We start from the raw sequence: 18931 nt of genomic DNA, 5'->3' as shown, positions 1-18931 counted from the left end.
TGTGCAGAAAACAAACCAGAACTGCAAGAGGTGTTGACATCCAAAACCTTTGCATCACTTGATTAAATCTTTACTAGGTTAAGTTTTAATACTTTGAAAATCGAAGCAGATGTTGAAACACAGCTCCACCCATGCAGAGTGCCAGCATCTGTAAAGTGATGGTAGAGTTTAACGTGATCATATGAAGCGGTCAGTCCTTCCCTCTTATTACTGCTATAGACTGAGTACTCGACACAAGCTGCTGGGGTTTGTGTGGTTACTTAGAAAAGAAAGTTTAAAACTAGACCCTATAGATGTTTAAAAACAGACGTTTTATTTATGTCACAGCAAATGACACAGTTTTTAAGATTTTAGGTTTTTGGTGAATATACCCAACAAAAACTTGGTGCAAGTTTACTATTTCTTTATTATGATTGTAAAATGACAATAAACATAGGAGAATGATATAGAGACCAAAATAATGCTATCTTTTTTTAATTTAGTTTTCAATCTGTGGCTGAATATAAAAGATAGTCTTCATCAGGAGCTCAAATGACGTAAAGGATTAGTCCATTTTCTTAAAAGAAAAATCCAGATAATTTACTCACCACCACCATGTCATCCAAAATGTTGATGTCTTTCTTTGTTCAGTCGAGAAGAAATTATTTTTTTTGAGGAAAACATTGCAGGATTTTTCTCATTTTAATGGACTTAAATAGAGCCCAACATTTAATACTTAACTCAACACTTAACGTTTTTTTTCAACGGAGTTTCAAAGGACTATAAACAATCCCAAACGAGGCATAAGGGTCTTATCTCGCAAAACGATTGTCATTTTTGACAATAAAAATAACAAATATACACTTTTAAACCACAACTTCTCGTCATGTAGATCCGGTCGTGATGCGCCAGCTGACCCCACGCAATACGTCATGACGTCAAGAGGTCACAGAGGACGAACGCCCCAGTGTTTACAAGCGTCTTGAAAGAGGACCGTTCCTACATTGTTGTATGTCAACTGATACTAATTAATGTCTTTGTGTCAGTTTATTGTTTACAATGGTCCGCAAATGTGCGTTTCATATATGTAACCCGTGACCTCCCTACGTCACTACACATTTACGATAGGTCGCGCTGGACCGGACCTACACGAAAAGTTGTGGTTTAAAAGTACATATTTTTTATTTTTCTTGTCAAAAATCACAATCGTATTGCTAGATATGACCCTTATGCCTCGTTTGGGATCGTTTATAGACCTTTGAAACTCCGTTGAAAAAACTGTTAAGTGTTAAGTATTAAATGTTGGGCTCTATTAAAGTCCATTAAAATGAGAAAAATCCTGCAATGTTTTCCTCGAAAAACATAATTTCTTCTCGACTGAACAAAGAAACACATCAACATTTTGGATGACATGGTGGTGAGTAAATTATCTGGATTTTTCTTTTAAGAAAATGGAATATTCCTTTAAGACAGTAAACAATATTGAATTGTCGCACACCTATTGATATTTTCGTTTATTAGAGGAGTTTTGTGCAGGTCTTAGTGCAAATATTATAAATCTCATCATATAACCCCTTTAAGATTATACAAATATATATGATTTGTTTTCGCGCCATCCCCGCCTCACTGTCCCGTGACTCCGCCTCCCGCTACGCTTGTAGTTTCTAACAGCCTTGTGGCTCCGCCTCCCGACACGCCTACAGTTTCACAGTCCCGTGACTCCCCCCTGATCTGAGCGGAGGTTTGACGCTGTTGTATCCGCTGTCAGATCCGCTCCGGCCGGGGGGAAAGAGCAGCGCTGGACCCGAGGAGAGAGGCGCCACATCATGTCCGGTAATGTTTGTGTTTATAAACGCGTTACATTGATAATATCAGATTCGTGTTCGTTCGAAAGCAAGACTGAATGTCACTGCCTAAATCTCCCTTTTCAGAGCAAATCTGTTTGTTTGAGATCAGTGCTCTGTAATATAACACGCGCAGAAAATCTATAAAATACATCAATACCAACGCGATAGTAAAGCGACTTCACTAAACAGAAATACAGATATGACACACATTTAACGCGACATTTGCGCAGTTATCTCCAAACATGTCTATTCATAGTGCACTGAAAAATATGAAGACGGACGGTTCGAGTGTAACATAGATTTCAGGATATTTTACAGGAATTGAGCGCGTTTGTTGCAGATTCGTTTCGCCGCCCATTGACATACGGGTTACTTTATAAATCAAATCCACGTGTACAGCGGTTATTTTATTTTTATCTGCCCAACTATAGCCGCCATCTGTACTGAGAGGATCGCGAGGCGACACATGACAGCAACCGATGCTCTGTATAGTACTGCGAGCGCGCGGCGATTCACTCGTGTTGATTCGATTCGGCTCTTGCAATGTGAACAGATTTGATGAATCACGTGAGAAGACGGATGATTGTAAATCAGTTTTTTCTATATTATGAAAGCTGTGGAAATGCCTTGTGTATATGATTATTAAGTGGATTAAACACAAATGCAAGGTTGTAAATGAGCTACTGTTTAAAGGCTGTAATGTTATGATCAATCAGACTTCATTAATGGTGATTAATCAGGCCACACACACAACCTCTCTGTATGTGGTGATTTTTGTTGTCTGGCGTAATTGAATCTGTAACAAACGCACTCAACATTGCAACAAACTAATTTCACTTTCAACATAAGTAGCAAATTGTTACTTTATGGGACGAAAGTAACACACAGGTGGATCAAAAGTAACACAACAGAACAAGATAGATCTTTGTGTTACACTTGTTTTTAGTAAATATACAGACATCAATACAGTACATGTTAGATATAAAACAATTTGGAGTTTGATTTTACATCGACTGAATATCGACACTGCTGTTGGATATATTTATACTGTGATTTTGGTCACATCAGCTAGGTTGTGTAGTGTTGTGTTGCTTGTAAAGTCCTGCTGTTGAAATCTCTGTTTGATCTGGTCACATACTTTAGTCTTCATTGTTTTGTTGTCAGGGTGAATTTAAAGACTGTAAGAAAGTTTAACTCATCTGTGCTACAGCACACCTCTGTGTTTGTCTTCTTACTTTAAAAAGTTTGCCAAAAAAGTGATTTAGTTTTACATTTAACTTACATGTATGTACTTGGCCAACACTTTTATCCGAACTGACTTCTAGTGCATTCAAGCTATAAATTTATTATAAGGTCGTTTGGGATCAAACCCATGCATTTTGTGTTGCTAACAAAATGCTGAGCCAGAAGACGACAGGATAAGTTGTTTTTACATGCCTCATCATAGCATTAAATTGGTTTATTATTGTATTTATTTTTTTTATTTATGTTTTAAGAAAGTGCTTGCACATGGGCTGTGCTGTGAGTTCATTGTCAAGTCTTTATCTTCAAAGTTCTTTGGTAGAGGTGTAGGTGTCAAGGGTCAGAGGTCAGGGTTAAACTATTATCTGAGTGATATAATGTAATTATCCTCTGTCATAATCAGCACAGAAATGACAATGATTGGTTTAACATCACCATTTAATTGTGTGGATGTTGCGATACTTCACTCCTATTTCAGCCTATATGTAGGTCACCACACAAAATTTTGGTTTCAGGATATCTTTCTCTGTTACGATCACAGCAGCAGCAGGATGAATCATTTCAGTGTTTCAAATAATCTGTGTTCGATGTGTTTTTTGGATCTTTAGAGCTGGTGGTTCATTTTCTGCTGTGGTTCATTTTGACCTACATTTCTGTGTGAGTTCATGGCAGGGGTTTGACATTTTAGCTGTAGTTTCCACTGCTGTTCCCAAGAAATACCAACATAGTGAAGTTTAACAGGGCAAAAGATTAATTCAGAGTGATGCTCTAATGATTCTGTCCATTTTTACTTTATGGATTTTCAAGCACATTCTACAGGCAAGATGCACAGTAAATCAGTGTAGTGTCAACATAGCCATTATATTTAAATATAATGTCCATCTGTAGGCAGTTTTTTGTCACTGTACAAACAAATATGGTCTTAAAGGGATAGTTCACCAAAAAAATAAGTTATGTGATCATTTACTTACGCTCGCGTTGTTCCAAACCAAGCGTGCCGCACAAGCCCTGAAAAGTGAAGCCAAAACGTCTCGGATCGCCCCCCAGTGACTGGTCCCAGTATAGGTCATAAACCCCGCCTCCCCATGTTATTCAATGGGACTTGAGACCAACTAAAAAAATTAATTACACTTCAATTATCTTTTTTCCGAACCTAGTTTCTGTCATTTATTGTAGTTTTTATCACACTGATGCAAATTCAAATGTTTGTTTTTAAAATAAGTTTGTGTTTAGTTAGTTATTTAATGATATAAAAACGGTGGTGTCATGTCATGATTGACAGCTGTGATATCGTGTGATATGCACATTCTGCGAGAGCGAGGGCGGGGTTTTGATTTTGCGGGTTCACTTCCTGCTCACTACTGCGCATGACTGGTCCCGAAATCGCTACTGCGCAGACTCAAGACCCAAGATGTCAGCGCCATATCGGGACTCTGACGGCTTCACTTTTCATCAATGGAAGGGAGCGAACAGGCGTCGTCCATCTTTTTTTACAGTCTATGTTCCAAACCTGTATAAATGTCTTTGTTCTGCTGAACAAATGAAGATATTTTTAAAGGGGTCATGGCATGAACATCTGACTTTTTACATGTTTAAGTGCTACGATTGGGTCCCCAAACTCCCCACTGCTTATATCAACCTAGAAAATGTGAAAAAGATCAACCCAGTTACAAAAACATTTTTGCACACACCTACAAAGTGGCAATTTTAACATGCTATAATAAATTATTGATATGCTATTTTTGAGCTAAAACATCACATATGTGCACTGGGGACAGCAAAGATTTATTTGACATCTTAAAAAAGTCTTGTGTCATGGCCACTTTAAAAATGTTAACAACCAAACAGATCTGGGGCACCATTGACTTCCATGGTAGGGATGCTCAATTATGTGCAAAATCCTAATCATGATTATTTTGCTAAAAATTGTTATCACAGTTACTCATTGGCTTTGCAAACATGCATTTATTTAACCTTTTTATTAAGTAAGTGTTGCAATAGGCTACACCTGTCTAAGCAGTGGTGCCTTCGAAGTGTCTTACAAACACATTGATCCAGCAGCACGCAATTTATATTTTAATCGCACAATAATTGTTGTACCTCGATTATTTTGTTTTTGTAATTTTTTAAACTGAAAATCTAAATTAATTTATGGCACAGCTATTTCCATAGCTTTATTTTGTCCTACTATGGAAGTCAATGGTGCCCCAGATCTGCTTGGTTATAAACATTCTTCAAGATATCTTCCTTTGTATTCAGCAGAACAAAGAAATGTATACAACGTTAGGGTGAGTATATGATGACAAAAAACTATCCCTTTAATGGAAAACCCGTTTAGTCCATCATGGGTGACTGATGTATTCTGTATGAACTCCTGAATTTAAGTCCAGCTCTCGCTCCAATAGTATAGTTAATAACTTTTGCATGTTTGGCCTGGTCCTCATGTTTATTATATCATCTCCATTACACCTGGCAGCGCTGCATTTTTTGGCATGTTTGAGCGTCTACCAGAAGGAATGTCTTCTTTACAGAGCCATGCAGAGGTTTGAAAATCACAGGTTTGAGAAGAAAACTGGGGGTCACGTAGTTCGTCCGCTGGACAACAAACCTGTGCTGTGATCTGAGAAAGTGGTGATGCTAAGTGATCCAGGCTAGCACACACTTCAGCAGAGTAAACAGATCTCTAAATATAAACCTGTGTGTTTGACATTAACAAACTTTGTTTATTTTAGTGGAAAGGCGCTGGAAGTATAAACACACAGTAGTGATGCTCGGGTTTATTGTCACATGCTTTAAGTTTTATAAATCAGCATTCATACGGGCATTGAGAGTGTTACTGTGTCAGTCTGTTTTATGGAGTGAGGTCGATGATATTGCATGTCTTGATATAATGTCATTAGTATGCTGTGCAAAATTCACCACACTTTAAACCGACTCTCATGTTTCAAATTATATTAGATTTACTGTGACAGGAAATCACATGTGCTACCGATTTTCATGCATGACTGGCGAGGCTGATTGCCATGACGACAGTGAAACTTAATGCATCTCTAATGGGGTGTAAATCAGCTCTTAGGTTTCATATTTAACAACTCTTATGCAGCGTATAAGATGCATTAAGTCTTTAACATGCCAGCGAGTCGACTGAATGTTTAAGTGCAGAAGATATGTGTCATGTTGTTGTGGGTCACGTTTAATTAAATATGTGTTTGATTTCAGTGTAACTCGTCATGCAGACGGAAACAGCATCTGACGCCAGACCGTGTGACATCCCCTAGCAGCATTCACAGACACAGAGCGAACCGTCCCACTGGCCTCAAGCGGACACCTCACATCTCTCCCTCAGTACGCAACTGCCCGGACACAGCCGCAGGTGACCTAATAACCCATAACTGACCCTCAGCATTACCTCTGCTCTAGTTGTTGTTACTCCAACTTAAAACTTCTTAGATAGGATAGGTTATGATGTTAATAAATTATCCTGTTTACTAACAACTAAATGCCTCTTTAGCTGGGATATTTTTAGTTGTTTACTTCCTGACACAGTAACATAACGTCTGTCGTCATTTGCTGCGTCTCAGGAGCTTTACAAATCAGAGGTCCCTTCACCAGCAACATTAAGACGACGAGCACATTTCCTAGAAGTCTTTGAGCAGCAGATTGTCCTGGAATCACAGACTGAAGAACATGGAGTGTAAAGTCACACTGCTGGACGGCGCTGACTTCACTTGTACACTGGAGGTATGTGAGCATTCACACGAGCCAATTACACATGAGACTTTTGTTTTGTAACACAAATCTGCCACTCCAAACTCTTTCTGACTTTAGCATGTTGCTAAGCTAGCATTATATAATAGTGAGCATATATGTATTCCAGACGTTAATACTGAAAAATATTTTCAGAAGTCCCCCTGTAGTTGATACATTTTATCTTTGAGTGTCATAGCAGCATATGTCTTTCCTATGACAGTAATTTTTTTTTTGCTTTTAAACAGCTTGAAAGTAACTAGACCCTTGCATCAATAGGTATACACAAACCTATAAATATGCGAATTATTCTCACCTCCACTCTTGCACCACCTCAGACCATAGATATATAAGTAAATAGATGCTACATTTGTCAGATTGCACATAACTGCCTAGTACGGTTTTACACAATGCATTCGTGAACTTTGCGTTTGGCTCACTAATTTTAAAGCGATGTTGTTAACAGGTTAAAGCGTTCACAGATGCCTTCAGATGCGACGTTCGTTATTTACAACATTCAGCCTTGAACAGATTAATTAGTAGACACTGGGTCTCATTCATTAGTAATTGCGTACGTTTTTCGTATTTATACGCACAATCGAACTTCTCACGAAAACGTTTCGCCTAATTCACAACACGTGCGTATGCACATTCATTTGTTTTTATACTTGTTCTTACATTAGTGAATTTGGAGTGTTCTAGATGAGAGGCCGCGTGCATGAGGTTGGTAATTTGCATAAAATGCACCCAAACCAGCTCCATATAAGAGCCTTCCACAGCGCAGCTCTGGTCTACAGAAAATTTTAGGGCAGTTTGTCATAGAAACAAAAGAGCTCGAAAAGAAATCCATGATCATATTTATTATCGGTAAAGTTCCGTTTTGCTTTGCATTATTTATTTGGGAGATTTTGCTGTCGCTGGAGGAAGCCAGTGCTGTCCACCGACCAGAGTAACATTAAATGTATTGGATGCATTAACAAATATGACATTTAATATGATTGAGACGTGCATCTTTAAAAAGTAAGGAAGGAAAGTGTAAAGATTTGTCATTACGTGCATCTTCTTTATATGTGTAGAATAAATAAGTAGGCTATAGCCTAATAATTTATAATATAATGTATACAATAATTATATACACTGCTCAGAGTGACAAATGATCTTCTTATGGCAGTTGTTTCAGGATCACCATCAGTGCTCATTCTATTCGACCTAACAGCCGCATTCGACACAGTAGACCATGCCATCCTTCTGGATCACCTCCACAATACAGTTAGACTAACAGGAACAGCACTGCAGTGGTTTAAATCCTACCTTTATGGTAGGACTGAACGAGTTATACTGGGAGACTGTGAGTCCAGGCAGCTCCCTGTTACATGTGGTGTTCCGCAGGGGTCGGTTCTCGGCCCAATTCTATTTATTCTTTATCTGCTTTTCCTTGGCTCTGTCATCAGCAGACATGGACTGTCCTTCCACATGTCCGTTACGTCGATGACTTACAACTTTATATTAAAACTGCCCCAAGCCCCTCACAGTCTTGTCACGACTCAACACATGTCTTCTGGAAATAAAGGCATGGATGGAAAGCAACTTCCTCCAACTAAACTCTGGGAAAACTGAGGCATTACTTGTTTTAACCCCACATCAGATCCACTCCTCTCTAGTATCTCAGTTCACCTTAGACGGCCAAGCCATCACGTTCCCTCCTCAGTTACATACTTAGGGGTTAGGTTTGACCCAAAGTGGACCTTAAATGAACACATTAAATATATTGGCAAAACTTCCTTCCACCATCTTCGAATGCATACTCTCATTATGAGTGTCTGGTTCGTGATCGTTTCGTACCATATTAGCGTGAGCGTAAATTGTGCCGGGTCACGAATCTGAAAGCTTGATGTTAATGCCAATGTTCATATCCTCCCTCATATCCTCCCTCAACTTTAGCTGTCACAGTAAAAACTTCTGATACGTGCAGCCATGTGTCACCACGTCCCAAATAATAGTTGTGCTTGACTTTATGTGGCGCTGGCTGTGCAGACTGATCGATTTACAACATTAAATAACCGAGAGAGAGATTTAAAGCATATTACTTTATTAGCATACGCCAGTCAGTTTGCGCAGCCCAACATTAAAGGAATAGTTGACTCAAAAATGAACATTTTGTCATCATTTACTCACCCTCATGTTTTTTTTTATTCTGTTGAACACAAACAAAGATATTTATATTTTATTTATATTTTATAAATGATGTTGATGGTACCCATTGACTTCCATATTAAAAGAAACAAATGCTATGGAAGTCATTGGTTACCATGAAAGTGTGTTGTGACCTTCTTTCAGTAAATAAACCTCTGTGTCTGTTCTTTATCCACAGAGAAAAGCTAAAGGCCAGGTGGTGTTTGATAAAGTCTGTGAGCATCTGAATCTTCTGGAGGGGGACTATTTCGGTCTCGCGTACAAGGATGCTGAAGGCCAAAAGGTTTTACCTTCTGCTTTTCTTCCTTTATTAATTTGTGTCTTATATGTTTTTGCATGCATTTAAACAGCGTCAAATATTTTGTTCTTATCATAGAGCTGGCTTGACCTCTCCAAAGAGATGAAGAAACAGATTAGAAGTATGTCATTGATCACAAACAGAATTGAAACACTTTTAGTCCGTGTTGTCTGATGTTCTGACAGTAAATGCTGGTGTGTTTTTTTTTTCAGCTGATCACTGCAATCTTTCCTTCGGTGTGAAGTTTTATCCACCTGATCCAGCACAGCTGTCTGAAGACATCACCAGGTGTGACACTGTCTAACATGATTCATTAAGCGTATGTTATGATGATGAAAATATAAAGATCAGATCACGGTGTCTCTTTGAAATGTTTTCCAGTTATTTATTTAAAACCAGATTCTTTGTAGAAACTATTCCAACATTTAAAGACACTGATGACAGCCGAATAATGGTAAAGCATCTGTTGTGTGTCTCTCAGGTACTTTCTGTGTCTTCAGCTGAGGGATGACGTGCTGTCTGGTCGGTTACCGTGTTCTTTTGCCACTCACGTGCTGTTGGGCTCCTACACGCTTCAGTCTGAATTAGGCGACTACGACTCTGATGTGCAGGGTCCCGGTTATATCAGCGATGTGCGTTTGGCCCCCAACCAGACCAAAGAACTCGAGGAGAAAGTTATGGAGCTACACCGCAGCTACAAGTGAGTTTTACACCATCACATACATCAGCATTTCATAGGGGAATTAGCTGGGTTGCCATTGAAACGTGAAGTGAATCTTTTCAAAATTCATGAAAAAAAAAAAACAAATGCAAATTAGGTGCATTTTCATCAAGTTGTTTGAGTGAATGATGTGGTATTGGTAACCTAATAAAACAATGCATGCTTAAAAAAAGGATACAGGACTGCATTTTGTTTTGATTGGGTTATAAATGTACTAGCAGTGCAGCTTGTAATTGTCAAACTGAATGCTGTGTACAGAAAAATAAAAAATACAGAAACTAGCAGCCAGGGCATTGCGATGATGTTGAGCCTCATATATGGTAAAGACAACGTCACCTGATACAGCAAGATGATCGGTCACATGGGTTTAGTGTTCGCTATGTCAGAATTATTCTGCAAATGTGTTTCCATTATTCGCAATAATGTCAAAAACCATAAGTCCATTTCCTTAAAAAATTCAGATAATTTACTCACCACCATGTCATCCAAAATGTTGATGCCTTTCTTTGTTCAGTTGAGAAGAAATTTATGTTTTTTGAGGAAAACATTTCCAGGATTTTTCTCATTTTAATGGACTTTAATGGACCCCAACACTTAACAGTTTTAATGTTGTTTAAAATTGCAGTTTCAAAGGACTCTATACGATCTCAAACAAGGCATTTGGTTTTTTTTTCTAGCAAAGCGATAATTTTTGGCAAGAAAAAAAAATGCACTTTTAAACCACAACTTCTCTTCCCTTTAATTCGTCATTACGTCAAGAGGTCACGGGTGATGTATGCAAAACTTGTGTTTACAAGTTTGGAGAAAGAGGACCATTCCGACATTGTTGTATGTCGAATGATACTAATTAATGTCTTTGTGTCAGTTTATTGTTTAAAATGGTCCACAAATGTGCGTTTAATATATGTAACACGTGACCCTTTGACGTCATTACGCAATTATGTAAGGTTGCGGTGGCTCGTCACACAGCCGGAGGAAGAAGAGAAGTTGTGAATAAAAAGTTCATATTTTTATGTCAAAAATGACAATTGTTTCGCTAGATAAGACCCTTATGCCTCGTTTGGGATCGTTTAGAGTCCTTTGAAAATCCTGGAATGTTTTCCTCAAAAAACATAATTTCTTCTCGACTGAACAAAGTCAACATTTTGGATGACATGGTGGTGAGTAAATTATTTGGATTTTTTTAAGAAAATTGACTAATCCTTTAAAGGTTTTTGATTCGAAATTTGCCATTTCCATTACTTGTTTTTATACAATACTGTAAAATGCGCATAATATCAGTGTGATGGAAAGCCAGCTTATGACGTATGTGGATGTGATGTTGCTTATTTTTATACTGTTGCTACTGGGCGCAGATACGCAGACTGTCTACCGGTTATATTTTACACTTATGGTTCAGTTCACTCGGGTCCAAAAAATAATAATTTCCCCCAGCGTTCACACTTGCATTTTAACAGCGAACTGAACCTTAAAGGCTCTCTAAGCGAATCTGCGAGACGTTAGTTATTGTTGACGTTTGAACTGTTTTCAAACAGACGGAGCGTAGCTAACTCCTCCCCCTCCCCCTCCCTTCCGTGCTTTCATGAACGCGCCCAACCCCCACCCCCAAATCCTTTTTGTCGTTTATTGGCTGGAATACTTTGTTTTGTTTTGTGGTGCTAGGTTTGGCCATTTGTTGATATTGTCGTTTGTGAAGCCTGGGCTGTCTACAAAGATCGCGTTTTTTTACAGTTTGATCAGCGGACAGGCAGCAAGCAGATAGTGAGGAGATGTTTCCGGTATGTAACAAAAAATGTTTTATGGTCTAAAACGCGTCAATTCGCTTAGAGCGCCTTTAAGGCATACGAATAAGGTCACAACCTGATTTGTTCATAAAACTGGATGTAAAGCACTCTCACGGATGACATAAACTCCAGTTCTCTGCTTTCATTGGTAGTCGGTCTGGAAATTTTGTCATTTGCATGAAGTTAAACTTTCCTCAACTTTTTCTCGTTGCTGGACACGCCCACTTCCTGTCACCAATGGTCATTGTCGCCAGAAGTCGCAAAGCTTCCATTGAATTGCATGAGATCATGTTGCTCTGCTACTGTTAGTCGTTGATGGTGTGAATGAGACGTTACTCAAATAAACCGCACCAACTGAGCAATTTCACCAGAGTTTGTTTTAATCGAACCAAATCTACCAAGTGTTACAACACACTCTTAATCTACATTTTAAACAGAAGACGTTGTGACGCGTGATGTGATAAATCATCATTTAAAGAAATGCATTTTGATGTTGAGCAACAGACAGATCTCTTCATACAGCACAATGTGACTGTGTGTCTAGTTCTGTGTAACTGGGTTTATACTGGGTGAATAGTTTAAAATCAATGAATGTCTAAATACACAAAGACTCACTCAAACTCTCAGCGCGTGTCCGACTGACCTACAATGCTCTGCTTTGTTCATTAATATTTTCAAACACTAATGTGTGTGTATTGAGATCTGTATTGCACGTTAAGTTATGATAGTCTTTAACTGCATTTCTCAAAGCCAAAGGATTTATTAATAAAAGTCACTAAAATGTTGTGGGCTTCACTGTGGATTGTTTAATGTCGCTTACAATGTTTTATTAAATGCAGAACTGATTTGAATGTAAACAATCTGTTAAGTATTTATTTATTTATTTATTTTTGGTTAATAATTTTACTGCAAAGCTGGGTTTTCATCCAAATGTGCAAAAAAAGAAAAACAACCAAATGCGAATTAGGTACGCACCTAATTCGCATTTGGTTGTTTTTCTTTTTCGCACTTCCATCAAGTTGTTTAAAGCGAATGACACTGGTATTAATAAAACAAGGCACACTTAGAAAATGGAGATAGGACTGCATTTAGTTATGTTTGGGCAAGTTATAAATTTACTAGCAGTGCAGCTTGTAATTGCCATCTGAATGTTGTGCACAGAAGAAGGAATGCAGAATTTTTGATGCAGGCGCTAGCAGCAAGGGCATTAAGATGACGTTGAGCCCCATATATGTTAAAGACAACGACAGGAGAAACAGCGAGACAATCAGTGCCATGGGTTTAAATGTTCACTACATCAGAATTTACTCCGCAAATGTGCTTCCATCTCCCATTATTCACATCTTTTCTTTTTTGCATAAGTCAAAACCACCTCAAGCAAGCGTATAAACTTTTTTGCGAATTAAGGGATTTTTATTTGAAATTCAGCGTTTCCATCACTTGTTTCTTATGCAATACTACAAAATGTGCATTAAGTCATTGTGATTGAAGCCCAGATATTCCAGTTAGTTTAGTATTCCCGTCATTTTAGTTCTGGATCTCATGATTGGATCAGCATCTCTGTCCAGGTTTGTGTCTATGAGAACATTGTTGTGTATGATTTTCTGATATGATGAGTGTAAAATGTTTATTTTTTATGTGTTTGTTTTATGTTTGTGTAGAGGAATGACCCCAGCTGAGGCCGAGATTTTTTTCCTGGAAAACGCAAAGAAACTCTCCATGTACGGAGTCGATCTGCATCATGCTAAGGTACGATGTGTGTGTATGACGTGTTTATGAGACCGACACAATGTGTGAGGAGAATGTGTACGTGTTAAGATGGTCTGTGTGTTTGTCTATATTTGTGAAATATCAATTGAAGTTTATTATGACCTCAAACAAGTGCGCGCGCGTGTGTGTGTGTGTGTGTGTGTGTGTGTGTGTTTTGGCTTTTGCTTGTCTGCTATAGCGCTGCTCCTCTGATAAACATCTACTCCTCCTGCTGTTATAAAGATCAAATTTAGAAACTCCATTTACCATTTAAACCTTCAGGTAGCTAAAGCATTTTGACACAAAGCTGTCCCTTACAAAGATTAACTGTGGTTTCACTACAGTTAATATCAAAAAATCATGGTCGCTGTTTTAAAACCATGGTTATGCCTATGGTAATCAATACACCAAAAAACATGGTTAATTTTCGTAAGGGATATAGTACAGTGCTTTTACCATTGTTGTCATGCATAACTTAACCCATGACTGTGGTAAGTAAGTGATTATGTATAGGCAGCTGGATGTTATTGCATAAAATAAGCAGTGTGATCAGGACCCGGCTAGTGCCGCCACTAACGACAAATTTTCAAACGACTAATTTTTTGACTAATTTTTCTATAAGTCGACTATTCTAAATGACAAATTAAAAAAAAAACTCAAGTGTTTGTTATTTCATTGTGTCCATTTTATTGTGACCTTACCGGTGTCATAAACAATATAAATAACTTAAATGTTACCAAATAAAAAATACAATGTAAACAATATAAATAATAATAAAAAATTACGAGCGCAAAGTACGAAAAATACGAAATGTTTCACTTCTACTCTTTGATCTATCACACTATATTCCATTTTAACACAACTGAATGCTATTTTTACAAATTATCTGTTCTGTTGTCAGACATTAAATGAGTAGACTATAAAATAGTGACTAAACACGACCCATTACACCTTGTGTTTAATCCAACCAGCTGTTCTGCGAAGCAGAAATTCAGTGACATGGTTATTTATCTCAAAAGTAAAGTAAGGAGCATTAAATATTGATTTAATATATTTTATTTTTAATGAATGCAGACCTTCCGCAGGAAAACACATTTACTTTCAGTTTTAAGACAAGACAAGACATTAATTTGTAAATATAATGTCATATATTTAATTTTGTGTAATATTAAACTATACCTGTCAAAATGATTTGGAGCATCCGGGTTACCGTGTGTAATTAGTTTTGAGTTGTTATCTTATAACATACCTTGGAATGTCACAACTGGCCAATCAGAATCAAGCAATACGGAGTGCCGTGTAATAAATCTGTTTAATGCATGGCATCGGATGCATTATTATTTTATTTTGTCTGCCTTTTTATGCCACATTTGAACCAAAGACTCTCTCTTTTTCGCTCTCTCGTGTGTGCGCTCTCTCTCTTTTTTTCTTTCTCTTGGTCTGTCTCTCTCTCTCTCTCTCTCTCTCTCTCTCTCTCTCTCTCTCTCTCTCACTCACTCACTGCAGTTATTGCACATTTTAGATCTTAATTCTGATTGGCTCCTGCAGCCCAACACAATTCTCTATCTCTCTCTCTCTCTTTCTGTTTTTCGCCCCTCCTCCACTCTCACAGCTGATTGGCCGAATGCTTGAGCTCTTTGCAGCTCTGCAGGAGAAGGTAAGATGCTTGCGGCTTGCACGTGTGGTTTGCTTGTTTCATAGGTGTTTTTGCCAACACATGCGTGTGTGGACATTGTGAAGGTCAATTTTGTTTGTGTGTGGTCATTATTGATGTATTGTGTGTGTGTATCTCTGACTGCATCAGGGTTGGGCAGATGATAAAGGTTTCTGTGTGTCAGCGCAGATGCTATGCATTACAACTGCACACACTGCGGTGCAGCACAGATTCTTTATCCTCACTGTGTGTTTACCTGCAGACATGATTGTGTATTTACTGTTTCAACAAAAACCAGAACTCTAATGTTTTTTTTGCTGAGTCACACTGACAGCTTCTATGTGTGCGTGCGAGACGGTGTTGCGTGCGAGATGGGTGTTGCGTGTGTATGTGAGATGGGTGTTGCGTGTGTATGTGAGACGGGTGTTGCATGTGTATGTGAGAAGGGGGTTTCGTGTGTATGCGAGACGGGTGTGTGGATGAGGTACGGGTGGTGTGTGTGCGTGTGTGGATGAGGGATGGGTGTTTTGTATGTGTATGCGAGACGAACGTTGCGTACCTGCCTGTGCGAGACGGGCGTTGCGTGCCTGCCTGTGCGAGACGGGCGTTGCGTGCCTGCCTGTGCGAGACGGGCATTGCGTGCCTGCCTGTGCGAGACGGGCGTTGCGTGCCTGCCTGTGCGAGACGGGCGTTGCGTGCCTGCCTGTGCGAGACGGGCGTTGCGTGCGTGCCTGTGCGAGACGGGCGTTGCGTGCGTGCGTGCCTGTGCGAGACGGGCGTTGCGTGCGTGCCTGTGCGAGACGGGCGTTGCGTGCGTGCCTGTGCGAGACGGGCGTTGCGTGCGTGCCTGTGCGAGACGGGCGTTGCGTGCGTGCCTGTGCCAGACGGGCGTTGCGTGCGTGCCTGTGCGTATGAGACGGGCGTTGCGTGCGTGCCTGTGCGTATGAGACGGGCGTTGCGTGCGTGCCTGTGCGTATGAGACGGGCGTTGCGTGCGTGCCTGTGCGTATGAGACGGGCGTTGCGTGCGTGCCTGTGCGTATGAGACGGCAGCTGCGTGCGTGCCTGTGCGTATGAGACGGCCGCTGCGTGCGTGCCTGTGCGTATGAGACGGTCGATGCGTGCGTGCCTGTGCGTATGGGACGGCCGTTGCGTGCGTGCCTGTGCGTATGGGACGGCCGTTGCGTGCGAGCCTGTGCTTATGGGATGGCCGTTGCGTGCGTGCCTCTGCGTATGAGACGGCCGTTGCGTGTGTGAACGGTGTGATGGGTGTTTTGTGTGAAACTGTTGGTCCTTTCGGGTAGTTGTTATCATGCTGATATATGTTCAATTGTTAATTTTTGTGTTTAGTTTCATTTTAGCCAGTAATTTAATGCTAACGGGCCATGTCGTTATGATTGGTGTGGTTGAATTGGGCGCGCGAGCGTTTGGGCGGAAGTTGATACCGCAGCTCCGCCTCATGCTCCACAGACGATTGCTTCTGCGCATGCCTTTGCTCCAAACTGACGTTTTTACGTAACATGGGGGCAACCGTGGTTGGACATTTTTGACTTCAATTCATTACAATGAAGGGAGGCGACGTTGCGTCGTCCATCTTTTTTTACAGTCTATGGTCTGTATGCGAGACGGGTGTTGCGTGTGTGTGTGAGATAGGTGTTTTGTGTGTGTGGAAGAGATAAATATGTGTTGTGTTGTGTGTGTATTAGAGACGGGTGGTGTGCGTGTGTATACGTATGCTGGTGTTGTGTGTGTGTGTTCTCTGAAATAATAAAGTTGTTGAATGAATGGAGATGTGTTTGATTTATGATTGTATCAGGATTCGGAGGGTGTGGATATCATGCTGGGAGTTTGTGCCAGTGGTCTCCTCATTTATAGAGATAAACTACGCATCAACCGTTTCGCCTGGCCAAAAATACTCAAGATCTCCTACAAAAGAAACAACTTCTACATCAAAGTCCGGCCTGGAGAGGTGAGATGACAGTGGTTTGAGACCATCATTCACTTTTATTCTATTAGAAACATTTTTTGTAAATCAGCTGCAGAAAGATAAGGCAGAGTAAATGATTTAATGCCTTAAATAATCTGAAAACAATCACTTTCTTTTGATTTAGCTTGAACAGTTTGAAAGCACAATTGGATTTAAACTGCCCAATCACAGAGCAGCGAAGAGACTTTGGAAAGTCTGTGTGGAACATCACACCTTCTTCAGGTGAGAGAGAAAGATTTTCAGTCATATTCACACTATCTTGTTTGGTCACATGGTATAAAAAATGATCCTTTTGCTTGCCAGCAATGTAATTTATGCCCTGAAAATTATTCATCAAATGTTTCAGTATCTATAGCGAATCAGTTCAGAGAGAAAACTAACTCATAGTGATGATTGTTTTATTCAGACTGGTGTCACCTGAGGCTCCTCCCAAAAGATTCCTGACACTGGGGTCAAAGTTTAGGTACAGCGGCCGAACTCAAGCTCAGACGCGTCGAGCAAGCGCTCAGATCGCTCGTCCTGCCCCTCAGTTCCAGCGCATAAACAGCAGACGGCACACGGTGACGCTCAGCATGGACAACGGTGCGCATCACTTATTATAAAATTTAAAACTTTCATGGGAGCTGAATGATTTTTGTTGATTTGTAGTTTTGGATTCCTGTGCTTCTGTGGAATCAAATACTTTATGGCTACGTGTGTCACAAGCGGAAAAGCGAAACTAAAATACAATGCTATATATCACAGATATATTTTTTTTTACTTGAACACTGAGCCTACATTTTAGAAATTCTGAAGACTGAAATCATGTGCCTCTCCTCTGTCATCTCTAATGTGATGCCATCAACACTTTTTATTAAATACTTTTTTTAGGTTTCTAGGCAGTATGGAGGAGTGAATTAAACGGTATATTTATTATTTTCTATCATCAGTGTCAGCGATGATCAATCATGACAATGTGAAGAATTCAAAGCCTCCCGTTGAAACAGAAGACGACCTCATCAATGTGGAAACCCTTGAGAAAAAAGCAGAAGAGCTGAACTCTGTGGAGGAGAGTAAAACGAGCCTGGATGAATCAGAACAAGCCCCGCCCACTTCTGTTACGAAGGTAACACTTTACTGAGAATGAAACAGAAAATTTTTTGCTTAATTGTTTGTTATTTTATTATAAATCCAGACGATATCTATGGAAGGTTATTTCTGCCAAATTAAAATTAATAAATTAAATTAATAAAACCATTAAATTGCTAAATATTTCCCAAATTTTAAAATTAAATTCTAAAATAAAAATTTAAACATTAAATTATTAAATTTTCAAGGCAATAATGCCAAAAATACAATTGGTTTGTCTAAATGGGTCTAAAAGTTACGAAGTTGGCAACACTAAAATTAGCCAATCTTCATTTACTTGAGCAGATAAACCCCACCCACTGATTAACATAGAATTTGCATAGAAGATGAAACTGAAAACCAATTAATAAAAAATAACATACAATTAAAACTGAACTACATTTTAATTAGATTTTTGTCACTAATAAAAAGCCTTTTTAAAAATGTATTTACAGATTTGTTTTCAAATTTGCTTTTTAATTTTATTATTGGCAGCCTTGCCTCAAGATTGTAGTGAAAATGAAATGTCAAATCATCAATTGCATGTTGTTTTTCAATGTGGCAGAATTGAAAATGAAATAATTAAATTTTATGTTTACATTTTTATTTTAGCATTTCATTTTCA

General features: G+C 39.2%; 1 protein-coding gene across 9 annotated transcripts in view; it reads left to right on the top strand.

The window, feature by feature from the left end:
• epb41l3b (erythrocyte membrane protein band 4.1-like 3b) overlaps positions 1–18931 on the top strand; it is a 44118-nt gene that overhangs the window by 6724 nt on the left and 18463 nt on the right. For 5 of the 9 annotated variants that reach the window (XM_065262232.1, XM_065262236.1, XM_065262234.1 and 2 more), the window contains exons 1-13: positions 1681–1812; positions 6288–6441; positions 6650–6809; positions 9187–9291; positions 9385–9427; positions 9519–9594; positions 9788–10006; positions 13473–13560; positions 15173–15217; positions 17029–17181; positions 17324–17421; positions 17606–17781; positions 18129–18304. In XM_065262232.1, coding sequence (XP_065118304.1) covers positions 6756–6809; positions 9187–9291; positions 9385–9427; positions 9519–9594; positions 9788–10006; positions 13473–13560; positions 15173–15217; positions 17029–17181; positions 17324–17421; positions 17606–17781; positions 18129–18304 — 1233 coding nt within the window. In that variant the 5' untranslated portion in view covers positions 1681–1812; positions 6288–6441; positions 6650–6755. Of the gene's footprint in view, positions 1–1680; positions 1813–6287; positions 6442–6649; positions 6810–9186; positions 9292–9384; positions 9428–9518; positions 9595–9787; positions 10007–13472; positions 13561–15172; positions 15218–17028; positions 17182–17323; positions 17422–17605; positions 17782–18128; positions 18305–18931 lie in introns of those variants that run through there. The other 4 variants (XM_065262237.2, XM_065262238.2, XM_065262231.1 and 1 more) reach the window with 3 other exon arrangements.

Source organism: Paramisgurnus dabryanus, chromosome 6 (assembly GCF_030506205.2).
Source record: "Paramisgurnus dabryanus chromosome 6, PD_genome_1.1, whole genome shotgun sequence".
In the NCBI taxonomy this organism is placed as follows: Eukaryota; Metazoa; Chordata; class Actinopteri; order Cypriniformes; family Cobitidae; genus Paramisgurnus; species Paramisgurnus dabryanus.
The sequence above is the reverse complement of the archived record's forward strand: the minus strand, read 5'-3'. Positions and strand labels throughout refer to the sequence as shown.